Source organism: Gouania willdenowi, chromosome 6, assembly GCF_900634775.1.
Source record: "Gouania willdenowi chromosome 6, fGouWil2.1, whole genome shotgun sequence".
Classification (NCBI taxonomy): domain Eukaryota; kingdom Metazoa; phylum Chordata; class Actinopteri; order Blenniiformes; family Gobiesocidae; genus Gouania; species Gouania willdenowi.
Genome location: NC_041049.1, coordinates 21,069,499 through 21,091,412, shown reverse-complemented (window position 1 = coordinate 21,091,412; position 21,914 = coordinate 21,069,499). Strand labels below are relative to the sequence as shown.

General features: G+C 37.0%; 1 protein-coding gene across 3 annotated transcripts in view; it reads left to right on the top strand.

The window, feature by feature from the left end:
- The window catches only part of rerg (RAS-like, estrogen-regulated, growth inhibitor), a 53,229-nt gene that overhangs the window by 8,789 nt on the left and 22,526 nt on the right, over nt 1–21,914 (top strand). For all 3 annotated transcript variants that reach the window (XM_028451538.1, XM_028451539.1, XM_028451540.1), the window contains exon 2: nt 1,894–2,034. In XM_028451538.1, the coding sequence (XP_028307339.1) occupies nt 1,974–2,034 (61 nt within the window). In that variant the 5' untranslated portion in view covers nt 1,894–1,973. The remainder of the gene's footprint in view (nt 1–1,893; nt 2,035–21,914) is intronic.

Here is a 21,914-nt window from a genome sequence, read left to right as displayed (position 1 = left end):
CTATTGCTGAGCCAACACAGACAGACAAGGTTCATAAGGACAGAGACGATTGCTCACACAGTGCTGGCGCTGATATTGACAACTAATTAGTTGCTCTGTTTTCTGTGGGGTAAAAAGAGACTTCCTACTTCACTCACTGCTATATTTAGAAAACTCAACAGATGAGTGCACATAATTTCCTCTCTAATAAGAAAATGCAGTCCATGATATATCAGGATAAAGGAGCATCTCTCCATAAAGGCAAAGAAGTTCTGCATGTGTGTGTGTGTGTGTTTGTGGAGCAAATTTCTCTGTCTGTTCGACCTGAAACTTTTTTAACAGCTTCCACATAGCCCGAGTGTGTGACACATTGATGTTTACCCAGAAGTGAAACCTATTCAGCTTTTGACCTCAGTGTGAGGGGGCGCTAGCGCACTACTTTGTTAATTTACAACCTCTAATAATCAGTAGAAGAAGACCACATGGCCGCCTGGTCTGCATCCATTATTTTTGACTTATTTGGTGTTGCAAAACGTTTATTTTTCGTGGAACTTCTGGGTCCATTTTTCCTCTCTCTCTCAAGTCTCATGCATTGGGTGTGAGACACACACATTTCAACAACCTGTGACGGAGTATGTGCATGCGCGCGGCTGATGCACGTGCGTGTGTGAGAGAGAAACCACGGAGGAGAGTATTAAAATGACGGGAAAAAGGTTTTGGCAAAGTACCAGGTCATCTCTGCATCTGCATTTTTAATCTGTTGGCTTTGGGTTGGTTGGATGTGTGAGAGATGGTTTGGTCACATTAGTTACACAAAGGCATGTCTTCTCATCTAAACAGTTACTAAGAAAAAAAGGCTTTTGATAAGTTACAACTGTATACCACAGCATCTGTCAACAGGAAGTGTGTTCTTTCTTAGGGAATATGATTTATTAATGTTTGAAAGCTGTTTTATTTTTCTTCTGTGTTGTAAATTTTTCACCAAATATTTATAAAAAGCCTCAGATGTCAATCAGCATGCTGCAGGTCTGCAGTCTTAAACATTGAATATTGAGTAGCCTTGCAGCACATTGACCCTCTAATGAATGTGTGATTATTACACAGCTGTGCTGAAGGATTTGTAAAAAACCTCTCACCACATTCACATGGATTAAAGCAGGACCGTCTCCTGGGGTAGGAATCAGTAATACTTGTCCAGCACATCACCACTGTGACCACATCTTGGTGATAGGAATTTGGATATCTAACAAAAGTTTCTCTAACAAAACCTGGAGTATTTAGTAGTTACAGTGCTTTGTTTTAGAAAAATATTGTTGAATAATTTGAAGAAAATTGCATGATTTTTTTTTCGTTATTTTAGCTATTTGAGATAAAGAATGACTGCCATCATGTGATAGAAGCATGGGGGAAATGTGAGCCCTGCTAATATTGTAGAGTTTCCTGAAATTTGTGAATTATTTTGGAGATACAGTATCTACAACTGAAATAGTTGGTAAGTTACACAATCATTCATGGTTTTTTGCTTTATGCTATGGGCTGAATTGTATGCTCTAAAGGTATGGATTTGGCCCCCGGGCCTTGAGTTGACACGTGATCTAAGGTTTCCGGCATACGTCGCAAATATTGGTTTATATATATATGTGGTTTAGGTCCAATCCTTGCTTGACAATTGTACATACCACTGGCCCATAAAATCCACAATGTTTTCAGTGCACTCTTCACATGTCCAATGTTCACAGTGGAAATGTGCTCAACATCTGCTTTGGTCTCAGTCTTTCTTTGGTTACATTTGAATTTTTACTGGATGAACTTTTTGTTGATTTATGGCTCGATGACATCTTGCTGCAGGAAAAAGTCAGTGATATTTCTTTATGTTTACTGTGGCATCGAAAAATCTTCTGTTGTTGTCCTCAGACGCTGCTTCACTCTGCCCAGACCGGAGGATGGATGGCTGACATTAAAGCTCACTGATTGGCTCAATCCCAGCTACAATCATGGCCAAAAGCCCCGAGGTGAAGTTGGCCGTCTTTGGCAGAGCGGGGGTGGGCAAGTCAGGTAAAGTGAAAAATGTATGAGTGAATCCATCCTTCATTCTTTGCCTTTATGCGCTCACTTCACTATTGTCACTCGTTATAGAAAGTGGTAGATTTTGGTTGGTTTTTAATGCCTTCACTGTCACAGAGGATTTTGTTGAGTCATCATCTGTTCTTTGCATTCCATTGTAAGCCTTGGCCCCAGTGCCACCCCCACTCACAATAACACACGTGTTTCACGTCAGACGCAGATCAAGGACGGATTGCTTCTCTGGAGCAATCAGATGTTCAAAAACGTGCTTTGGGAGCTGTTGCATGTTGAAGGAGCCCATGAAATTGTAAAAAAAAGTATTCGGGTCAAGTGCTGCAGTGAAAAAAGAAAGAAAGCTGAGGGGTTTGTAGCTTTGAGGTGAAAGCCAACGGGCTGTAAAACATGACAGCTGCTGCAGGCTCGTGGAGTCTGACGTCCAAGTCTGGACTTTCACTCGCTTGAACAAAGACAGGTCTGTTCAGGCTGTCCATCACCTACTCCTATTATTAGGTTTATCCGAGTTGGACCTGTCAGCTGTCGACTGGCTCAGCTGCCAACTCAGTGTTCTCATTAGATGTTTAAGGCCATGGTTAATTAAGTAGATGTGCAGTGTCAGGGCTTATTACTGAACCTGAAAAATTAAACTGGACATGTTCACCATCTGATAACTGATGGCATCCAAGAGCTAATTTTAGCATTGACCTGCTATGATTTACACTCTAAAAATGAGGTTTTAGACTGTTTAATGACAATTAGTTATTTGGTGTTCACTCATATCATAAATTTATATATTTTATTACTATTTAATGCTAGGGTCGGGGATTTTCTCCAGATACACTTTTTAAGTTTTTGGTTGAAATTTTCTTAATGTCCTGATAGGAATTAAGATCGTATGTGCTCTGAAAAAAGGAATGAAGAAAATCTGTCAACTGTAAACTTGTAAAAATTTCGACCAATGGAAAAAAAAACGAACCGTTTTTTTTTTTTTAAACCAATCACGTCTCCCTGTCTCCCTGCTCATACTCAACACCTCGCGTGAACGAGCCCACACTCAAAGCGCATCACCGGTGACGGACTTAAAACAAAGTTTTTAGTCACGTTTTATAACATATATAATGATAAAGTTTAGTGTTTACTTACTGCTGAATGAAACATGAGACAACAAAGTGCCTACACAATACAAGCGATGAGCTTAGATGCGCAGCAGCAGCCCCTGCTTATGCACATGAGTGAAGGACGGAGCACAGAGGGGAGGGGGGAAGACGATGAAGGCGGACCCATCCGATATAAATGTCACCATTATAAAGCACTTGAATGAAATGCAATGAAACATCTTTGTTAATCAGACTGAATTTATTTTATTTGAAGGATTGGATTGTCCAAGCAGCATGAAAACAGAATTACTAGAACACACTCCACACACACCAACTCTAAATATTAGTAGGTGTACGACCATTTCCATGATCATGTCTTTGACTTTGGAAATTTGGGACATTTGCACATGATTCTACAACCAGCTCTTTGCTAAGATCAGTGTTGGCAATTCTCTGCTATTTTGGTAATGTAATTTTGTGCGCAAAAAGATTTTGAAGCAAGTGAGAAAATAAGATTTCATATCTGTATATATTTCGTATTTGCTGCGGATGATTTTGACTGAAGCCTGTTACTGTGCTAAGTTAGCAGTTGCCTATCTTAACTAGGGGTCTATCCTCATTAGGCAATCGTGCCGCACCCAAGCATGTTTTTTCCCTAAAGTTTGTATTATTTTAAGTATAGTAAGTGTGAGTGGAATTGTACAGTCTGAGTACAGCTTGGTTGAAAGAGGTCTGCTTAAGCATGACAATAGCAATGGTAGCGTCAACGGAAAGACTGGAGCTAATGTAGTGACCTCCTAATGTAAGGTTTCAAAGCAAGACTTTTTATTTTATTCTTTGTTTTCTCACGCAGAATTTGATGTGTTTAAAGTAACTTTAGTATCAATCCACACTGAGAGTCACACTAATCCCCAGAGAATATAATGCAATAATCTTAAAAATTATATTTGATGAGGGAATGGTTACAAGATTTTTCAGCCGATAGTTTAGGCAATCCAAACTTTATTTATTTCGCATATTTTGTGCTTAGAAAGCTGTACAAAGTGCTTCACAATATAAATTAGAGTAAAAACAACAAACTGAACATTTGATTTCATGTGGAATTTTAATTCATTTTTGAAGCCTGATCCCCATGACAACAGAAACAGGAGGATCGTCAGCATTATTGTCTGTCTGACGCTACATGTAGCTCTGGGGATCCTTCCAACAATGAATAGCTCTTGTTGACACAAAGCCTTTTAGTGCAAACAAGGAGTAACAGGAAAACAAGAATATTTGTTGTAAATTAATGAACTTTTACACTTTATAGCTATTTTGAGTTTTTACTATAGGCAATAAACATTGAACAAATGTAGACATTTGTTGTTTGATGCATTGTCATTCCTCAACAAGGTTATAATCCATGTACTTTTACTTAGTTTACGTAGTACTACAGTACTGATTTATTCATTGTTTAAATAGTGACATCACACCTTATTAAACAAGCTGATTTGATTTAAAAACAAGTGCGTTTATAAATTATATGTTCTCAATATGTGAATCTGGACCCAAAACAGGCATTTGCCTTTGCAGAAATGCAAGAAATCGTGTACATTTGCTTTAAAGTTGGTTAATTAACACAATATCATCAGGTTATGTAAATACTGTGATTTGGCACCCAGTCTTTTCAGGACGCAACAGTAATGATACAAACATATTGCTTTAAAACTGACATTGCAGTGGTTTTGTTTAGCCCTGCAATATACAGTATATTATATGAAAAAATACAGGAATGTTCACCATATGCACTTTATGTAATTCTACATTGCTGCCATATTGTGGGACATTTAACCTGCACTGATCTCTGCATCCGTCCTGTGTTAGGAAAACTGAGTGCGTCACTCTTCCCACAACTTCCAAAGCTTTTTTTTAAAACATTCGTTTCACAGAGATGTCCAGTGGCTGTGCCAGTTCACTTCAGTTCATCCCACCACAGATGGTCTGTACACAGTTCTGTCTCCTGACAGCTGATTTCACTGGACAAATGTTTGCAGTGTTTGCGCAAAAACATCCCCGTATTGCGCACACGTACATTGCGATGGCGATGCTCAAATGAGATATTGTGTGACAAGATATTGCAATATATATATGGTGCAATATATCCATGTCCTCCAGACATCACGATCACCAAATGATACATTATACATTTATTCACAGATCATATCTAACTCCTCGAAGGTTACAACAAATAAAAGTCCAAAACAGTCCATATTGCGACCTTTGTTTAGACAATACTATTGGTACTTTGTACCACATGGTTTGGCAGTGCCCGGAAGTTAATAGATTTTGGAACAGCGTATTAAGTACTCTAACAAATGTAATAGGAGTGGCCTCTCCTCACTCATAGTGTCTGCTTTTACTAAATGAAACATCAGCTTTGAAATTATCTGCAAAAAACAAGCGAATGTTATTGGCTGGTCTGACAGCTGCTAAAAGAATGATAGTTTGTCGTGGGAAACCACCACATACACTGTTGGTGAGGGAATGGCTTCTCGGTTACAGGGCTATTGCCCAGTTGGAGCTTTCCATAGCTCGTTTTCACAGTGCCAAAACATCTAACATCAACTGTTGGTCAAAGTTACTAACATGTTGTAAAAGTCATCTTCTCTATGTTCTGCACTTATTTTATCAATATTATATTCATATGGTTACTTCACCTATATATTTTGATGATATATATATATATATATACATTTTTCATACGATCTCTGTGGATATAGTCATGATGGAGGATAGATGTGGAATTTTTGTTTTCTAATGTATTTGAAAATTTTGGAAAATATGAGAGTCAAGAGACACCTGGACCATGGGGAGGGTGGGTGGGCGTGTGTGTGTGTGTGTGTGTGTGTGTGTAGCAATGCTATATCATTTATTTATTGTGATTTTTTTTTTTTTGGGAAAAGTTTTTCTCCTCTTTTTCTTTCTTTATTATTAGTTTAGTTATTTATTTTTATTGACTTTATTTGTTTTCTTTTTTCCTCTTACTTCTTAGTGCTCTTAAGCCTTGGCTGCATTCTGTGGGGATGCATGGGAGGGTGTGGGTAGGGATGGGATGATTTGTACAGGAACAGTGGCTACTCAATGTGACCGATCACATGCAGTATGTAAAGAACTGACAACTGTTTCCTGTACCTATTGTATAAATTATGGAAAAAAACTAATAAATAATTGAGGAGAGGAGTGAGAGGAGTGGTGTCAAATAAAGTACACATTTATTTCTATTTATAATATTCCTATTGAGTAGAAAAAGTCATACCCAGAGTAAGTATGTCCAAAGTTAGTCAAATAAAACTTTTTTATCAAACTGCATTTTTTCTTGTCTTTTTCTCACTTCTAAAGCTATCATTGTGAGCCCATTATCGTCTCTCGAGTCATGAACTCATTGTATCGTCCCACCCCTACTGGTTTGTCTGACTTTAAAAATCCGCTACACTTTGACTTTATTCCCCTTTTGTTCATTGTTCTGTGACACTGACACTAAATCACAGTCAATAAAAATTGTGAAATTTTTCCCTTTGACAGTGTGGCAGTTCTTACTTAAACTTTGAGACAGATATTGCACCATATTAGGTGATTTTCTTGCAATTTATATTATCAGTATTGTGGATCGATACGTGAGGTAGCCTGTGATTCCCATTCCCCATAGGTTAGAGGCTATCTGTTCTACTCTCACTGTTCACAATAGAATCATAAAAGCCTTCAGATATTGTTGTTTTACTAAAAGCAACAGCCTTTCACTGTTTAAAAAAAAAACTTGCTCAAAGATAAATGAATTGTCCTTGACTTAAAGTTGGAAATCCATGAGTCTCACAGCAATTTAAGAAATATCAAACTGTTTTTGTATCAACAGTAAACCAAGTGTCTGTGTGGAAAGTCAAAACAACCAGTCATAATGAGAAATCCACTAAGTTATCCACTGTTGTTGTTTTTGGCCTTGTTTCGGCCCACTCTCCCTCTCTGTGTTCTCTCTCTCTCTCTCTCTCTCTCTCTCTCTTGGCTATGAATAATGAAGTGATTATTAATAATGATCTCTTTATCTTGGCACCTGCTATTGGAATCCAGTAGGAAGCAAGGGAACATGCAGTCCTCTCAGTTCATGTGTTAGAGGAAGGAAAAGGAGCAAGTGTGCAAATCTGATGACCAAATACTAGGGGTGTCCCAATCCAATATCAATATCGGATATCGGTCCAATATTAGCCTGAAAACGAATATCGGATAGCAGATTAAAATTTCCGGATTCTTCGATTTTTTTTTTTTCCCCCCAATTCATTTTTTTTTTTTTTTCATTCAATTGTAGAATACTGTAGATATTGTGTTGAATGTTAAAATGTATGTAACCAATAGGTTAATAATAAATGTGTCAGTTTTTCTCATCCCTACTGTTGCTGACTATTGTTCTCTGTTTGAGTGACATCACTTGATCAAGACATTTCTAATATTCCACACTACAAAATAAGTAATTATTATTTTTTAAATAAAGAAAAAAGAAGTATGTACAGTATGATTCATGATCAATGTCGGTATCGGTATCGCCCGATATGCAAGGCTGTAAGAGTGATTTGTCATCAAATGCTCACACGCAAAACCATATGATATTCATCTCTCCAGATGATTTCTATCAAAGGTTTTTAATAAATAAAAATAATAATATTTATTTATTTGCTTTTTGCTTTTTAAATGTACATTGTTTTTCTTTAAGTGTTTATTTTTTATTTTTTTAAATGTTTATCTTTTTATTACTATGTTTTTCTAACTTAAGATTCTACCATTGAGCTCCAGAAAGATAAATCTAAATGTATCTTAAATAAAACTGCTGGAAAGAGTCTAGTCCATTAAAAGCTATAATTCATCAGATATTAATGAAACCAGACTCTTTAAATCATCTGATTCTCTTAAGGTCTACTTCAAATATTTTCTGAAAGTCCTTTTTGGAAAATCAGCTGTTGATTGTAAATTACGGCATCATAAAAAACAAAGTTTAATCTGCGGACAGAAGTACAAAAACAAAGCAGTGAGCCAGTGTGTGTCCCAGGGCGCTGCTACTGTGGACCTCATTCAGTGCCAGAAAAAGAGCGTCAATCACTTTAAGGACAGAATCCAACAAACAGTCATTTAGAGTTCACACAGAAAAGCCACAAAAACGATGCACGACGCAGTTTTCAAAGCAGGCGAGGGAAGATTGTTTGGCAGAATGTGCTTCATTGTTCCCTACCTCCAACTTTGGATAAAACTATAATTATTTTTATTCATGTTTTAAATACCTGCAGAATTATTTATTTAAAAGTTAGCCCCATTCTTGTTTACCCTCACCAAAAGTTACTGCTGAAAATCCATCGCTGTATCTCTGATTGTGCCCTGAAAAAAAACGATAAATACAATATGATATTCCTCCTTTTTCCATTTTAATATTCATCTCATGATTTATATTTTCATCATTTCTGAAAGGAGCTGTTGAGTTTTATTTGACATAAGTTGAAATGGACTCTGTTGGCTTTATTTTCACTGTGCAAAAACCAGCACCGAGGAAAAACCAAGGGACAACAATATTAATATTGGCTTTGGTATTTGGTCCAATGCTGAAATATGCACTTGTACTCATTGATATTACAGACGGAAATTTAGCCCTGGCGGCGGAAGGAGGTTGTGAGTGTGGAGTGGATATTGTATCAAGGAAAATTGATATATATATACCAACCTACCCTTTAGAGTGGTTCCCAACATTATAGTATAAGTAAAAGTTTTCCAAATTTTGCCTTGTTCCTATTGATGTTTTGAACATCTATACTGAAATGGAGCCAATATACCATCAGTAAAGGGTGACACACTTTTTATTGCTCAATCTAAGAATGCAAATCTTTCACAGATATCAGAAACTTGAACGATGTAAGGATAAGTATGGTGAATAGTCTCTCCAGTTCAAACACTATTCCTGAAAATACAAAAAAAAACTTCAACATTGTCAAAAAGTGTTCCACCCCTAAATGTGCAGCAATTGACTCGATTTTTGGTACATATTCTTACAATGTCAGTTGGAACAAGGCAAAAAGAGATCTGGCAAAAAGTGGTGAAAATTATTTTTGTGAAACACCCTACTACCCATGTTATGTTTTTTTTTTTTGGCATTCACGGAAAATCAGAGCCCCTATTTAGGTAACTGGAAACTGAAAAAAAACCACTTTTGTTTGGTGAACAAACCCATGATCGTGTGCAGGGGCCTGAAAATGAGTAGAGGTGGCCTAATGGTTAAGGAACCAAGCTGGTTGGAATCCACTGTAGGCCATCACTGGGACATTGAGCAACTCCCTGAACTCTAGCTTCCAGGTTGTCATTGCAAATGAGAACTTGTTCTTAATGACTTATCTGGTTGAATAAAGGTTTAATAAAAACAAGTAAATATCTCAGCGCTACATATGGTGGCTTCTGAATTGACAAATCCCCAAATAACGATAAATGTCTGTCGGGGTGTTGTATATGTCGGCCGACGGATGTGGAAGTCTTTAGCAGAAGTCACAAATGTTCCTATGCAGCAAAAATCGTTTATAAATATCAAATTGTTGTAGAGCTTCAGTAACTCTAGGGGTAAAACTGAAGGGAAATTTACTATATGTATTCTATCTAAATTGTTCTTCTCTTTTTTACAATTTGGCAATGATCTATAGAGTGAAGCTGCAACAGTTTAAAAAAGATCAAAATTAGATTTTATTTCAAAGCTGAGAAAAAGCAACATGCAAAAGCAAAAATGAGGAAAACTGAAAATATTAATAGTGATCTGGGAAAGAAACTGATCTCGAGAGACTTATAAACATGCAGTGTAGCTTATTTCATCACGAGGAGGAATGATGGAGAATCTAAACTTTCCACATACTTCAGTGACTATTTCTGTGACCATGTCTTGCGATTAAATCTTTTGATTACAGGTAAGTCATTTTCAAAAATATGTGTTGTACCTATCCTTTGAGCCCAACATCTTGTAACTTATTGTATCGTGAACTTAGTCTATCATTCTATCCCTATTGATTACAATAATAAGTATTTAAAACTGGTCTTAAAAATGATACAAGTAAAAACAGGAAGATGTTAGGGATACTGGTAGTGGGACTAAGCAGAGTGGACACAATGTGGACCACTTGTTGCCTGTTTTTCCTTGCAGAAAAAAAAAAAAAGCCTGATAAGTTTAAGTGTCTTTTATAGTTTGAATGATGTAATCAACTTGACATTAAGCATTTGTGCACTTTAGTGTGAAATGTTCTTTCACAGAAAGCACTGACGCATCCCGAACCCTGATTACTGCTGCTGTTGTTTAGACTTCATAGCATATTTTTCTAGGTTTAATGAAATGATATATTGTGTGTGCATACTCTTTATCCCAAGAGCATAAAAGTGATTTGGATTCTTGTCTCATGAACTCCAAAACTTAAGGCTGCGATTTGTGATTTCCAATAAAAGTGAAACCACTCCAGTGAAAATATTTCATCCTGACACATGAGTGGCATTAAACTGTATTCAATGTTAAGAAAAAATCCAACATCTTATTAAGTCTTAACTCAAGTTTCTAACCAAACATTTCCCTCAAAAATGGAAACTTGGATCTTCAAAGCTTTCATTGCACTCTCTCCTAACTGCACGTCTTCCTCTCAAGGTACACAGTGTTTCTCAGAACCTTGTTGTCGTCAACACGTTAAAAATTTGGGTTAAATTTCTTAAAAATTTGGTCAAACTGAACCATTGCTCCAATTGTCAAAAATCATTTGTTTCTGCCATCTAATTCTGACCCCACTTTTGTTAGCTAGCGTTGCAAGGGCCTGGTATTCATTAAGGATCTACACATTTTACAGATTTTAATGGACTTGAAAATAGGTTTGACCTACCTCATTTACATTTTTACCGTTTCCTACAAATTAGGCACTTTGTTTAAGCTACCTACTCTAATTACCCCAACTCACCCCCTAGTTCCTTGGTTGATGCTCAGAAGTGCTCTATATCTGTTATTTATAGCTCTATGTTATCATTTAATCCCCAGCATCTCGATAGTCTAAAACAGATGGTAGGAGGAGATTGGGGTGTCCACATTAGACGGTCAATGGGAACACTTCCTTAAGCTTGTTTATTCCTCTTTGATCTGTGCCAGACATGGTCTACTGCAGTGCAAGGTTCTCTTTAGAGTGCACTACACTAATGCTAGGCTTTCCTAGATTTACCCTACCGTCAATGACGGTTGTAATAGGTGCCATCAATTCCCTGCTAGTCACATGCATATGTCCTAGTCTTGTCGGTTTTTGGCGCCACGTCTTCCATGCGCTGTCGGTGGTGCTTGGCGTGGACCTTGACCCGGACCCATGCACGGTTCTCTTTTGATGCCCTCCTCTCTCTACATCGGGTTTGCCAGCGGCTAAACATCGAGTGCTGGACTTACGACACTACTAGCGAGACGTCTTATTTTACTGAAGTGGAAACATGCTTCCCCCGCGGCGCATAATAGTTGGCTTTGTGAAGTTCTGACCCACATTAAACTGGAGAAGATGAGATTTTCGCTTTCTGGTACTGGCAGTGTTTTCAACAAGACCTGGCGACCCTTTATTGAATATTTATATAAACTTGTGATTCACCCAGATAGCGAACTAGATGGACCCCTTTTTTTGTGTGTGTGTGTGTGTGTGTGTGTGTGAGGACTTATGTATTGTTTTAAATTGTACACATATTTACCTAAGTGTTTAGGTATATGTGATTGTTGAGAAATAGTTTTTTGGATACATCGTTCATGCTTATGTTCTTGTACTTGTTGTTGGTTGCTGTCCTGGGAGAACAGTCTCTATTTTCTTTCTTTTGGGAACACTTTGGCTGGACAGTATGCTTATGTATGTATGTTTCTAGAAAAACTGTGAATAAAAAGATTTTGAACAGATATTTGAAGTAGTTTTGTGGTAATGGAGGACGGTTTGGACGGCAGATGACACTCACAGAAAACTGATCTTCTTTTCACCTGACAAACTCAGGGTGTATTTATAGTTACAATTGAGCCTAGGCTGAGTTATACGTTCTACATAAGCGTGTGTTTACTCAGATTGCTCTGATTACCTCCAGAGGTGGTTTTGTATGAGTGTTGGTGCTGTGTGGGTGTAGATGACCGATTAAGAGATGATAGTGCATTTCCGTTAGTTCTGATTAATCAGTGATCACTTGACTTAATACAGAAATTCAGTGAAGCAAAAAAGAAAATGGTGGCGTCATAGATAGAGAGGCTTATTTTAGTGCACAACTCCCATCACAGTGGTCCCACTCAGTCAGGCTGTGAGTCATCCCTAGTGAGCCTTCGTCATGTTTCTAGCTACCTTACTCTTTGGCTTAGACGCTCTTTGAAACAATCATGATGGATCCATTAGGGGTGTTATTTTCTTGCTTTTAAAGATCAGCTGCAGTTTGGGTTCATCTTTTTCTAGTCAGAATTGGATTTATTCATCACAGTTTCTATCTACTCACTTTTAGAAAACAACCACTTCTGGAGAATACTTTATGTAGTTTTGGCCGTTTTTCACTCTTCTAAAGGCAAAACTCTATTCAGCATGACTTCAATGCAGTTCAATCCTGGCTACAATCTAATAAACTATTACTCAATAACTCGAAATCAAATTTTATGTTGTTCCAGAAGCGGGTTCGCCCAGTCTCAGCCAATGAGATTAAACTTACTTTTTCTGATTTGTCACCAGTCCCAGTTGTTGATCAGTTTAAATATCTTGGTCTATGGCTAGACTCCTCACTGTCATTTAAAACTCATATACAAACTATTACAAACAAAATTTCTTATCGCTTAAAATTGCTTTATCAATCAGTTAATTGTTTTAGTTACTCAGTTAGAAAAAGGATAATTTTACAATTGATTCTTCCCATTATTGATTTCAGTGATATTATTTATCAAAACACCACTGCCACGATTTTCCAACCACTTAATGTCACTTACAATAGTCTGTGTAGATTTATCCTCCGCTGTCCCTTCAGAACTCACCACTGCCAAATGTATGAACACTTGTCATGGCTCTCTCTGGCATCTAGACGACAGCTTCACTGGCTATTATTTATATTTAAATGTATTCATTTAAGTTTTCCTGATTATTTCAAACAATATATAATTCCTTTCAGATCGTCATACAGTTTTCGTCATGCTGATCAACCATATCTTGTAGTCCCTAGAGTCAAAAAAGTAGTCGGTAAATTTTCATTCAAATATAAAGCTCTATTTGACTGGAACATTCTCCCATTATCGATCCGCTCTCTAACCTCTCTGTCTCTGTTTAAAAATGCTCTTGTCCTCCATCTCCAGAATATCTGTCAGTGTTTTTGATTATAGGCTATGTAACGGAAACCTTTTTTATTCATTTAATCTAATGAAAGTTTTTACTATCATTAGATAGCTACTATTAATGTTATCACTATTATTACTTATTTATTTTTGTATAAAATATTTACTGTTTTGAGCAACTGTTAAATGTATACTGTGTGTGTGTGGGTGTGTATGTGTGTGTGTGTTTATCTATATTTTGTTGTATTTATTATTTTTGAAATATTGAATTTTTGTATTGTCTGCTCTGCTGTATCTGTCATTTTATGTAAGTTGAGGACCCCCTCGAAAACGAGATGTTTCATCTCAAAGGGCATATCCTCCAAGAAATAAATTTGAAATTTGAAAACTGTATCTGTTAAAACATCCAGTCACCCTTTCTATGAACATTGAAAGACTGCCATTTCAAATTAAAAGTTTTGTTTCAGCCAGCAGTGAACTATTATTAAGAAGCACTTGTCATTTTGTTCCTTTTATTCACTGTTCCTTCACCCACGGAAGTGTTTAAGTGGTGGCCATGATTAAGAGCATACAAGATCTCTTCAGGAAAAGAGGCTCCATCCTTCCTTTTTTATCTCCATTAGTCTAGGAAACACTGATGCATCCTTTACCAAAAGAAATGAGATAATGCTGACCCACAATTCCTTGCGGCAACAACATTTAAAGGGACACGCACACCTGAGCGCTGACAAGTAACAGAGATCATGCAAGTTCAATGCATAATACTGTATGTCTTGAAAAATTTTAAATAATGTATAACTCATATTTTATTATATGTAAGACCTATTATCAGATTATAACTGACATAAAACCGACACATTTTAGCCACATTATGTTTTATTCTACATAACTCATATTTCTGAGTGGAAGGTAAGTGTGAGCAACCATTCTCAATGTGACGTTCTTTTAGTTTCGCTTTTGTTCCTCGTAGCCTGGTAGCCACTTTTCCTTTGATTTACATTCAAACCGTGTGATTTTTGAGATTATATCAGTGGTAAGTGTTATAAATGTGATTTTAGTAGTCCATTTTCGGAAATTTGTAGTTTTTTCACCACGGCAGACGTCACTAATCTTTGCGGCCGTCAGATTATTACCTCACCTAGTTGAAGTGCATCTGATTGTCAAAGCAAACAGGATGGCCGATTCCTAACTCCTCTCCTAATACTTTTCCTTAACCCCGTGACGTCATCCACAGGGTTATGGAAAAGTAGATAGTAAAGGAGATAGGAGGGACTATTCGGACACAGCCATTGTTTCGCTGCTAGGAGTCTCCCAATACAACTTTTTCACCGATGCCAATATTGCCTCCTTGAGTATGGACGAATTCCAATATAGATTTGACATCAGCATGAATCATACATATCTTTATTACTCATTTTGCACTCGGCTGCAATGTCTTTTTTGAACTTTACACTAAAACATTTCCACCTGACCGATATTGCTTCTACTCTTTGCTACGTTGTTAGTACTTTAGCGCACACTGTTGTTGTGATCACGTGGGCTTCGCAATGGAGTCTGGAATGGATTACTTGCTCCATTACCAGACATGTAGCTTTTCATCAGGCAGGGGGCTGGAAAAGGACTGGAAAGGCAGATACCTCACATCACCTACTCAAAGAGCAGTAAAAATTGCAAGTAACACCAGAAAAAGCCACTGAATATAGTAAAAAAGAAAAAAAAATACACAGACAAAACCACTGCTAAAAAACAACCCTGTCTTGTGATAAACATAGTGATGAAAAATACTTGGCAGAAGCACTATTTAGGATGTCGTTTCAATTAGTATCCAGGGAAAATGACGTCATAGGAAGTTAAACCTCACAAGCTTTCTATGAACAAACTAAGACACTGTATTCAAACTTCAGCTCAAATCCTAAGCTGGTTTTAACCACAAATCTGTCCAATGTGAAGTTTGAGACAAATGTGTGACCGTCTTATCAGGAGTAGAGTGACATTTTTGCATAATTTGTTAAAATGTTTGCCGATTGAATTCAGCTGAATTCAGTTTTATTTGCTGAGCACAAAATACAACAGTCTTTTAATGGCACGTAGCACTTTGTGTTTTTGTCAGCACATTTCTAAAGGAACGAGGGACAAACTGTTCTTGCATGGCCTGCTCTGTCAAATGTAAGCAGGTTTTTCTCTTTTAAAGATGCAGTAACACCCAGGTTAACATGGTTGTCACTCAACAGATACTTAAGGCCTTTAAACTGCTCTTTGTATACACTTTCTCACCTGTGATCTATCACTCTAAGGTGCAGTTACTGGCAGCACAGCCCTCACTCATGTCTACAAATGAATGGGGCTGCAGTGCAATTGTTAGTCCAAATTAAAGGGTTGAATGTGGTCCATGGGATACTCACGCCCTTGCTGCTCCAGCCACACAAGCATCAGCCTCTGTCCTCACAAATCAAACCCTCACTGATGGCTTTTTCCCAGCACTGAGCACAGAATGAATGACAGCCTGTCTTTCCCTTTCTGTCGTTGTGTGATTACAGAGCTCCAACACCGCTAAGTTTAAAATTTTTAATCGGGGCTTTCGCCTTTAATTGGCCATGTAATGTTATTACATTAATGGAATTTGTCCTCTGCATTTAACCCATCCCTGAGGAGCAGTGGGCAGCCATTTTGCGGCGCCTGGGGAGCAGTTCGGGGTAAAGGGACTTGCTCAACATCCCAACTCAGTTGGGTTTGTTGTGTTTAAATACACACACATTGGTCTGCAAGGAAAGAAAGGAAAGCATTTTAAAAGAAGAAATAAACACAGCTCTGGAGGAATAGAAAAAGATGTGTTTAGTTTGAAGTCTTTATTAGTGAGGGACACAAAATCATTGTTATGTGAAACAAAAAAAATGTATGCTATATGTAAATACTCATTTGTATAAACTATTTTCATGCTACTATTGTATTTATGGTTATGAGCACAACTTGCGGTGTGAATGCAAAGTGATTATTTATTAATGATAACAATATTTTATTTTAGTGTGGGGTTATGCTTGCTTTAATATATATATATATATATATATATATATATATATATATATATATATTAGTTTCAGCTAGATAAATGTTGTCCTTTTGAACAGTATGTCGGTAGAAACCTCAACTCAACATACTGTTCAAAATGTTACTTGGAAGTCAAGTGAAACTTCAAAGGAATCATCAAAGGCGATCAGCAGAACTCCTCTGATGAAGACTGGCAGGTGACAGTCGAAACATTTCCTGAAAAACCTTCTATGAATACACAAAACCTCAACTTAACATAAAGCTCTATATTATTTTCTAAAAATAAATATTAGTTTAAAGTATATCTTGATTACTAGAGGCTACATCAGGGCTCTTATTGTGAAAGGCTAAGTGCAAGTTTCTGTTCTGTGTTACTTATGTATTGTGTTTCATGATATTCATTTTGAGTAAAATAAGACAGTCAAACCTCACTGGGACTTTGCTTTGTTCAGAAGCATTTAACAGTCCAATGTTATGCCTGTATTTTGTTTGTGTAAAATATTAAGATCCCGTCCTGAACCCACAGCGTTACGTTAGGAGAGTTGGTTGTTTATAATTTTGGGATGATTTAGTCACATGTATGATAACATTACTGTTTAGCTCATACGTAGCTGTAGAATGAAATGGTATATGTTTTTGACCATTCATTAAACACATGTTCCAGAAAGATTAATATTTCAAAAGTAATTGAATTCAAAAAAGAAAAACTAGGCATTTCCAATATACATATATATATATACTGTATATATATATATTTTTTTTTTTACTTCCGATGTGCCAATTTCCGATTTCGAACAGATACCGACCAAGCTTTTCCATTTAAGATTTTTCACAATTGTGTTTCATGGTACGCCCCTTCCATTTATTCTCAGTTTCAATTTCCACATTTTGTTACATCTGCTTTTCTAATTACAGAAAATGTAGTTGCCTATTTCTTTGTATTTTATATTTCTGTTTCAAACGTGCAAAGGTCTGTCATTCTGAAATCATATGAGACAAGGTAACAGGAGGTTTAGTAAAGGCCATTTCCATTTCTGAAAATTCATTTCATAATTTCCGTTCCTTTTCCGTGATCATGTAAAATCAGAGGCCCTAGAACTCATTTTTTAATATCAGTTTTTCATCTTTAAAACCCATAATCGGTATGCACGGATATTGCATAACTACATATAGTAAGTAAAACTCCATAAAATAAGATAGAATCTTTTTTTTAATGTTTTTTGGCATTGCATCACAACTCACTGTATGTAGGTCTGCATCCCACTTTTGGGTCCCTACCCAAACTACCAGGTTTGAACCTCTAAACCAGTGGTTCTCAAACTTGTTTAGCTCAAGTACCCCCTTTATCTTAATTCTGAATCTAAGTAGCCTCATTGTCCAACTACAACATTTCACTAAGAATTCTATGAAAAACAACTATAAAGCACAATGATGAATGAATCAGTGATAGCACACATTTTAAAGAAACTTAGTGGAATAAAACACTTGTTAGTGTCTCAATAGTAGATTTGTTTCTATAGTTTTTATCATTTCCGGTCTTCTTGGTGTGGGACAAAGACTGACCTTTGTATTTTCAGTTTGTGTTCTAATCTAGATCATTTTCCTCATCAATATTATGATTATCATGTTTAACTAAAAGTAAACATAAACCCCATATTTTTTAATTATTTTTGTAAATTTTCCTCTCTTTCTCTCTCCTCAAATACCCCCTGTAGTGCCATTGCGAGCCCCCATTTGAGAAACACTGCTTTAAACTATGTGGCTTCTTTTTTTTTTTTTACATTTAAAGGTCCCATATGTCATGCTATTTTTCACCCATCTCCATTTGTTCTAAGAACCCCAAAAACATAGTATTTGAGGTTTTTTTCAACAAACTCGCCTGTTTTCCAGAGTTTTAGCCTCCGAAAAGTCACTTTCTGATTAACTCTACACAAACAGGCTGATTTGCGGTCTACTTATGCATATTCATGAGTGGGCGTGTCTATAGACGGACCACTGACCTCATCCTCCCCACACGGTGACTTAGGGCCAGAGGACGGCCCGCCCTCCTCCCACCCACTCCGTAGCCAAGCTCATGCTGCTTTATAAACATGAGACAGAGCGTGGGGGCGGGGCGCTTACGGTACATTCATAGACTGTAGAAAATACATACAGAGCACTTTCGCGAAGGATGCTGAAATGCTCACCTTCGTGGGCGTGTCTGTTTACATGTCAATCACGACAGAGAGCTTCCTGGAGGCGTGGCTTCTCCAGCTCAGTGCCACATCAAATTCGTCATCAAATTGGAGCGAGGTGTTTGGGCTCACCCTGCAGTAAGAAAGGAGCAAATCACCGTCTAACGATTGAGGGAATCAATGAAAAAAAAACACTTTGGGCATGTGTATGAAGCCCTAATAACACTTTATGACGTTTAGCGCACAGAAAAGTTGATATAGCTTAACATGGGCCCTTTAAACCTCCAACTCAGTGAAGAGATGAATGAGAGCAGATGGTGCTATGAATCAAATATTAAAATGGTAATAGATCACGAAGCTTAATACAGCTGACAGACTGAATTTGTTTGCAGAAATGTAATGTCTTCATCACAAAACTGACATTTATTGAATTCCTGGTGACTATAATTACCGTACACTGTAGATATACAGCACACATCTCGTACCATCACACTCACACAATAAATATGTATTAGCTCAGAATGGAAACTCAGGATTTTAATTAAAGTTAGATATTCTTATAAAACCAAGGCTGGAGGCAACAATTTAGCTGCCAGAATCAAACATTAAAAGGATGTAGGCATTTTTAATCTTGCAGCTAAACACCAACGTGTCTTTGTGTTTGTAACCATCACTGGCTGGCTCTCTGTGTAATATAAAAACAGCAAGGTTAACTCGAAACATAATATATACAAAAATAAACTTCAATTCTTTATTACATTTTTATAGGCCAGGGAGAGCAGTGTCGTCATGTGGGGATGAAAAGGTGTCAGAAAGTCTTAATTAAATGAAAGGCAACACTGAGGCTACAGAGCCAGATTGATCTTATTGCTGGTGCTGATTAATGGCATTTTTTGATTATTTTGAGCGATTTCTCGAGTTTATTCATTTGTAATGGTGACAGGAAAGATAAAAGGGGAAAGTTAATGATGACTTAGCAGTGTTGTGCTAGTTACTGACAAAAAGTAACTACAGTAGTTACCATTACTAGTTACTTCATTCACAAAGTAACTCAGTTACTATTTTGATTACTTACACCAAAAAATGGAATTAGTAACTTTTAAGTTACTTAGAATTAAAGAATGTATTATTTTTTCGGTCATTAGTGTCCGTACAGCTTCACATCAGTGCTGTATAAGAAAATAATACACTGTTGATCAATTCTGTGGTGGAGGAATAGTGGTTAAGGAAGCTGGCTTGTAATCAGAGTCAGTGGTTTGAATCCCTCCTTCCTCATCCGCTCCTGAATTAACATTGCTTTGGATAAAAGCCTCTACTAACCCTACAGTTTCTAATCATTTGCATTCACAGTCCTAAACTCTGCTCAGTATTAATCTTTAATCAGAATCAGAAATGCTTTATTTATCCCAGGGGGAAATTACTGGCCTTACAGCAAGAAATATTACAAATAAAAAGAATAAACATTACACATAGAAAGAAAGAAAGAGAAGAAAAAATGTACATACTTCAGTAAGACTGTTCATTAAATATACACACATTACAGTAGTAAAATATAAGATAAATAATAATAAAAATACAAGTATACAAATATAATACAGATATTTACAACAATCAAAGCTGTGAGGTTACAGTGATGAATTGTAAAGTTTGATCTCCACACCAGCACTGTGGTTGGATCAGCCTGGTGCTGAAAGTGCTCCTGTGACTGACCAGCACATCATGGAGTGGGTGGAACACATTGACCAAGATGGATTTCACCTTGGAAAGGCTCGTCCTCTCTGTCACCACTGTCAGAGAGTCCAGTTTAATCCCCACAACGTCACTGGCCTTGTGGATGAGTCTGTTGGCGTCTGCGACCCTCAGTCTGCTCCCCCAGCAAACAACAGCGTAGAGGATCGCACTCGCCACCACTGACTCATAAAACATCCTCAGCATTTTCCTGCAGATGTTGAAGGACCTCAGCCGTCTCAGAAGATGGAGGCGGCTTTTGGCACACCAATCTGACTGAAAAGTATTTTTTCAATGCCAGTTTATTTACCTGAGATGAGCAGTAATTGAAAATGTTATCAGGAATTCTGAAATAAATAACAAAACAACCTGAATATTATTCAGAATCAAAGATCAAAAATTAAAGTGGCTTTAGCATTATAAAAATGTTTGTGTTTAGTCCTTAGAATGTTCTTTTACAGCTTAAGTACAAATACTAGCAACAACGTACAACATAAACACAAAAAACCTTCTAAAATAAAGTAAAGCAATCTAAATTAACATTCGGAATAAATTTTGACCACCTCTGCTTTGCGAAAACTGCTATAAAACAACCATAAATGATGTGCATATAAAGCACAAAACAGCTGCTCAAAAATTGAAAGTTAAGTAAGCTGTTTGTATTCCAAGCGCAGATTCTGCTGTTGTGTATGCTTATAAAAATAATTTATGAGAAAAAAAAATCACAGCATTTTTCTGAGCTACACAATGCAATGCATAGGACATGGTATCAGGCTAACGAGCTGCTGAACGCAGGTGACTCCACAGTAGTGACAGGCTGCATATTTTGACAACATACCAAGCAATAGCTTTGTTGATCTGTCCCTGTCTAACAGTCACAGTCCTGTTAAAATCTAGTTTCCCTCACGTCCAGTGCGTCCACTAATGCAGGGTTAGCTTAGAGCTTCACCAACTAATGTATCTTTTGGAGGCAGATTGTTAAAATAATGCACGTATTTCCACTTTGAGGAGCTCGCCCTGCTCTCGCATTGACTCGCTATTATTAGCACACGTTATAGTAAACAGAGACACGCCCACAATGCTGCTACTTCTTCTGTCTTACATTGGTTGGCACAGCATCCTGCAAAAATATGTAGCACCTCTAAACAGGAAGTACACTGCAGCTAGCAAGGTAACGGACAAACGCACCATATTGTGTTAGAGTACTAGTTACTGTCAGAAGTAATGGTGGCAAATGACACGCCAGCACTGCTTATCAGCGTCATACGTTTAGTGTTTCTTTAGTACATTTTACAAAACTTCTTTAGACTCTAGTTAATGGATATGTTATTAAAGTCTCTTGCAGGCCAAAAATTATGACAACTTTGAAAAGATAAACAAAATATTTCAACTAGTTTCCAGGAGAGCTATTTTTTTTCTTAGTCACAATAAATTAAAGCATATAGTAAGCAGGAATAGTGTGCCTATCTGTAACTGTATGTCTAGGATTTATTTCTA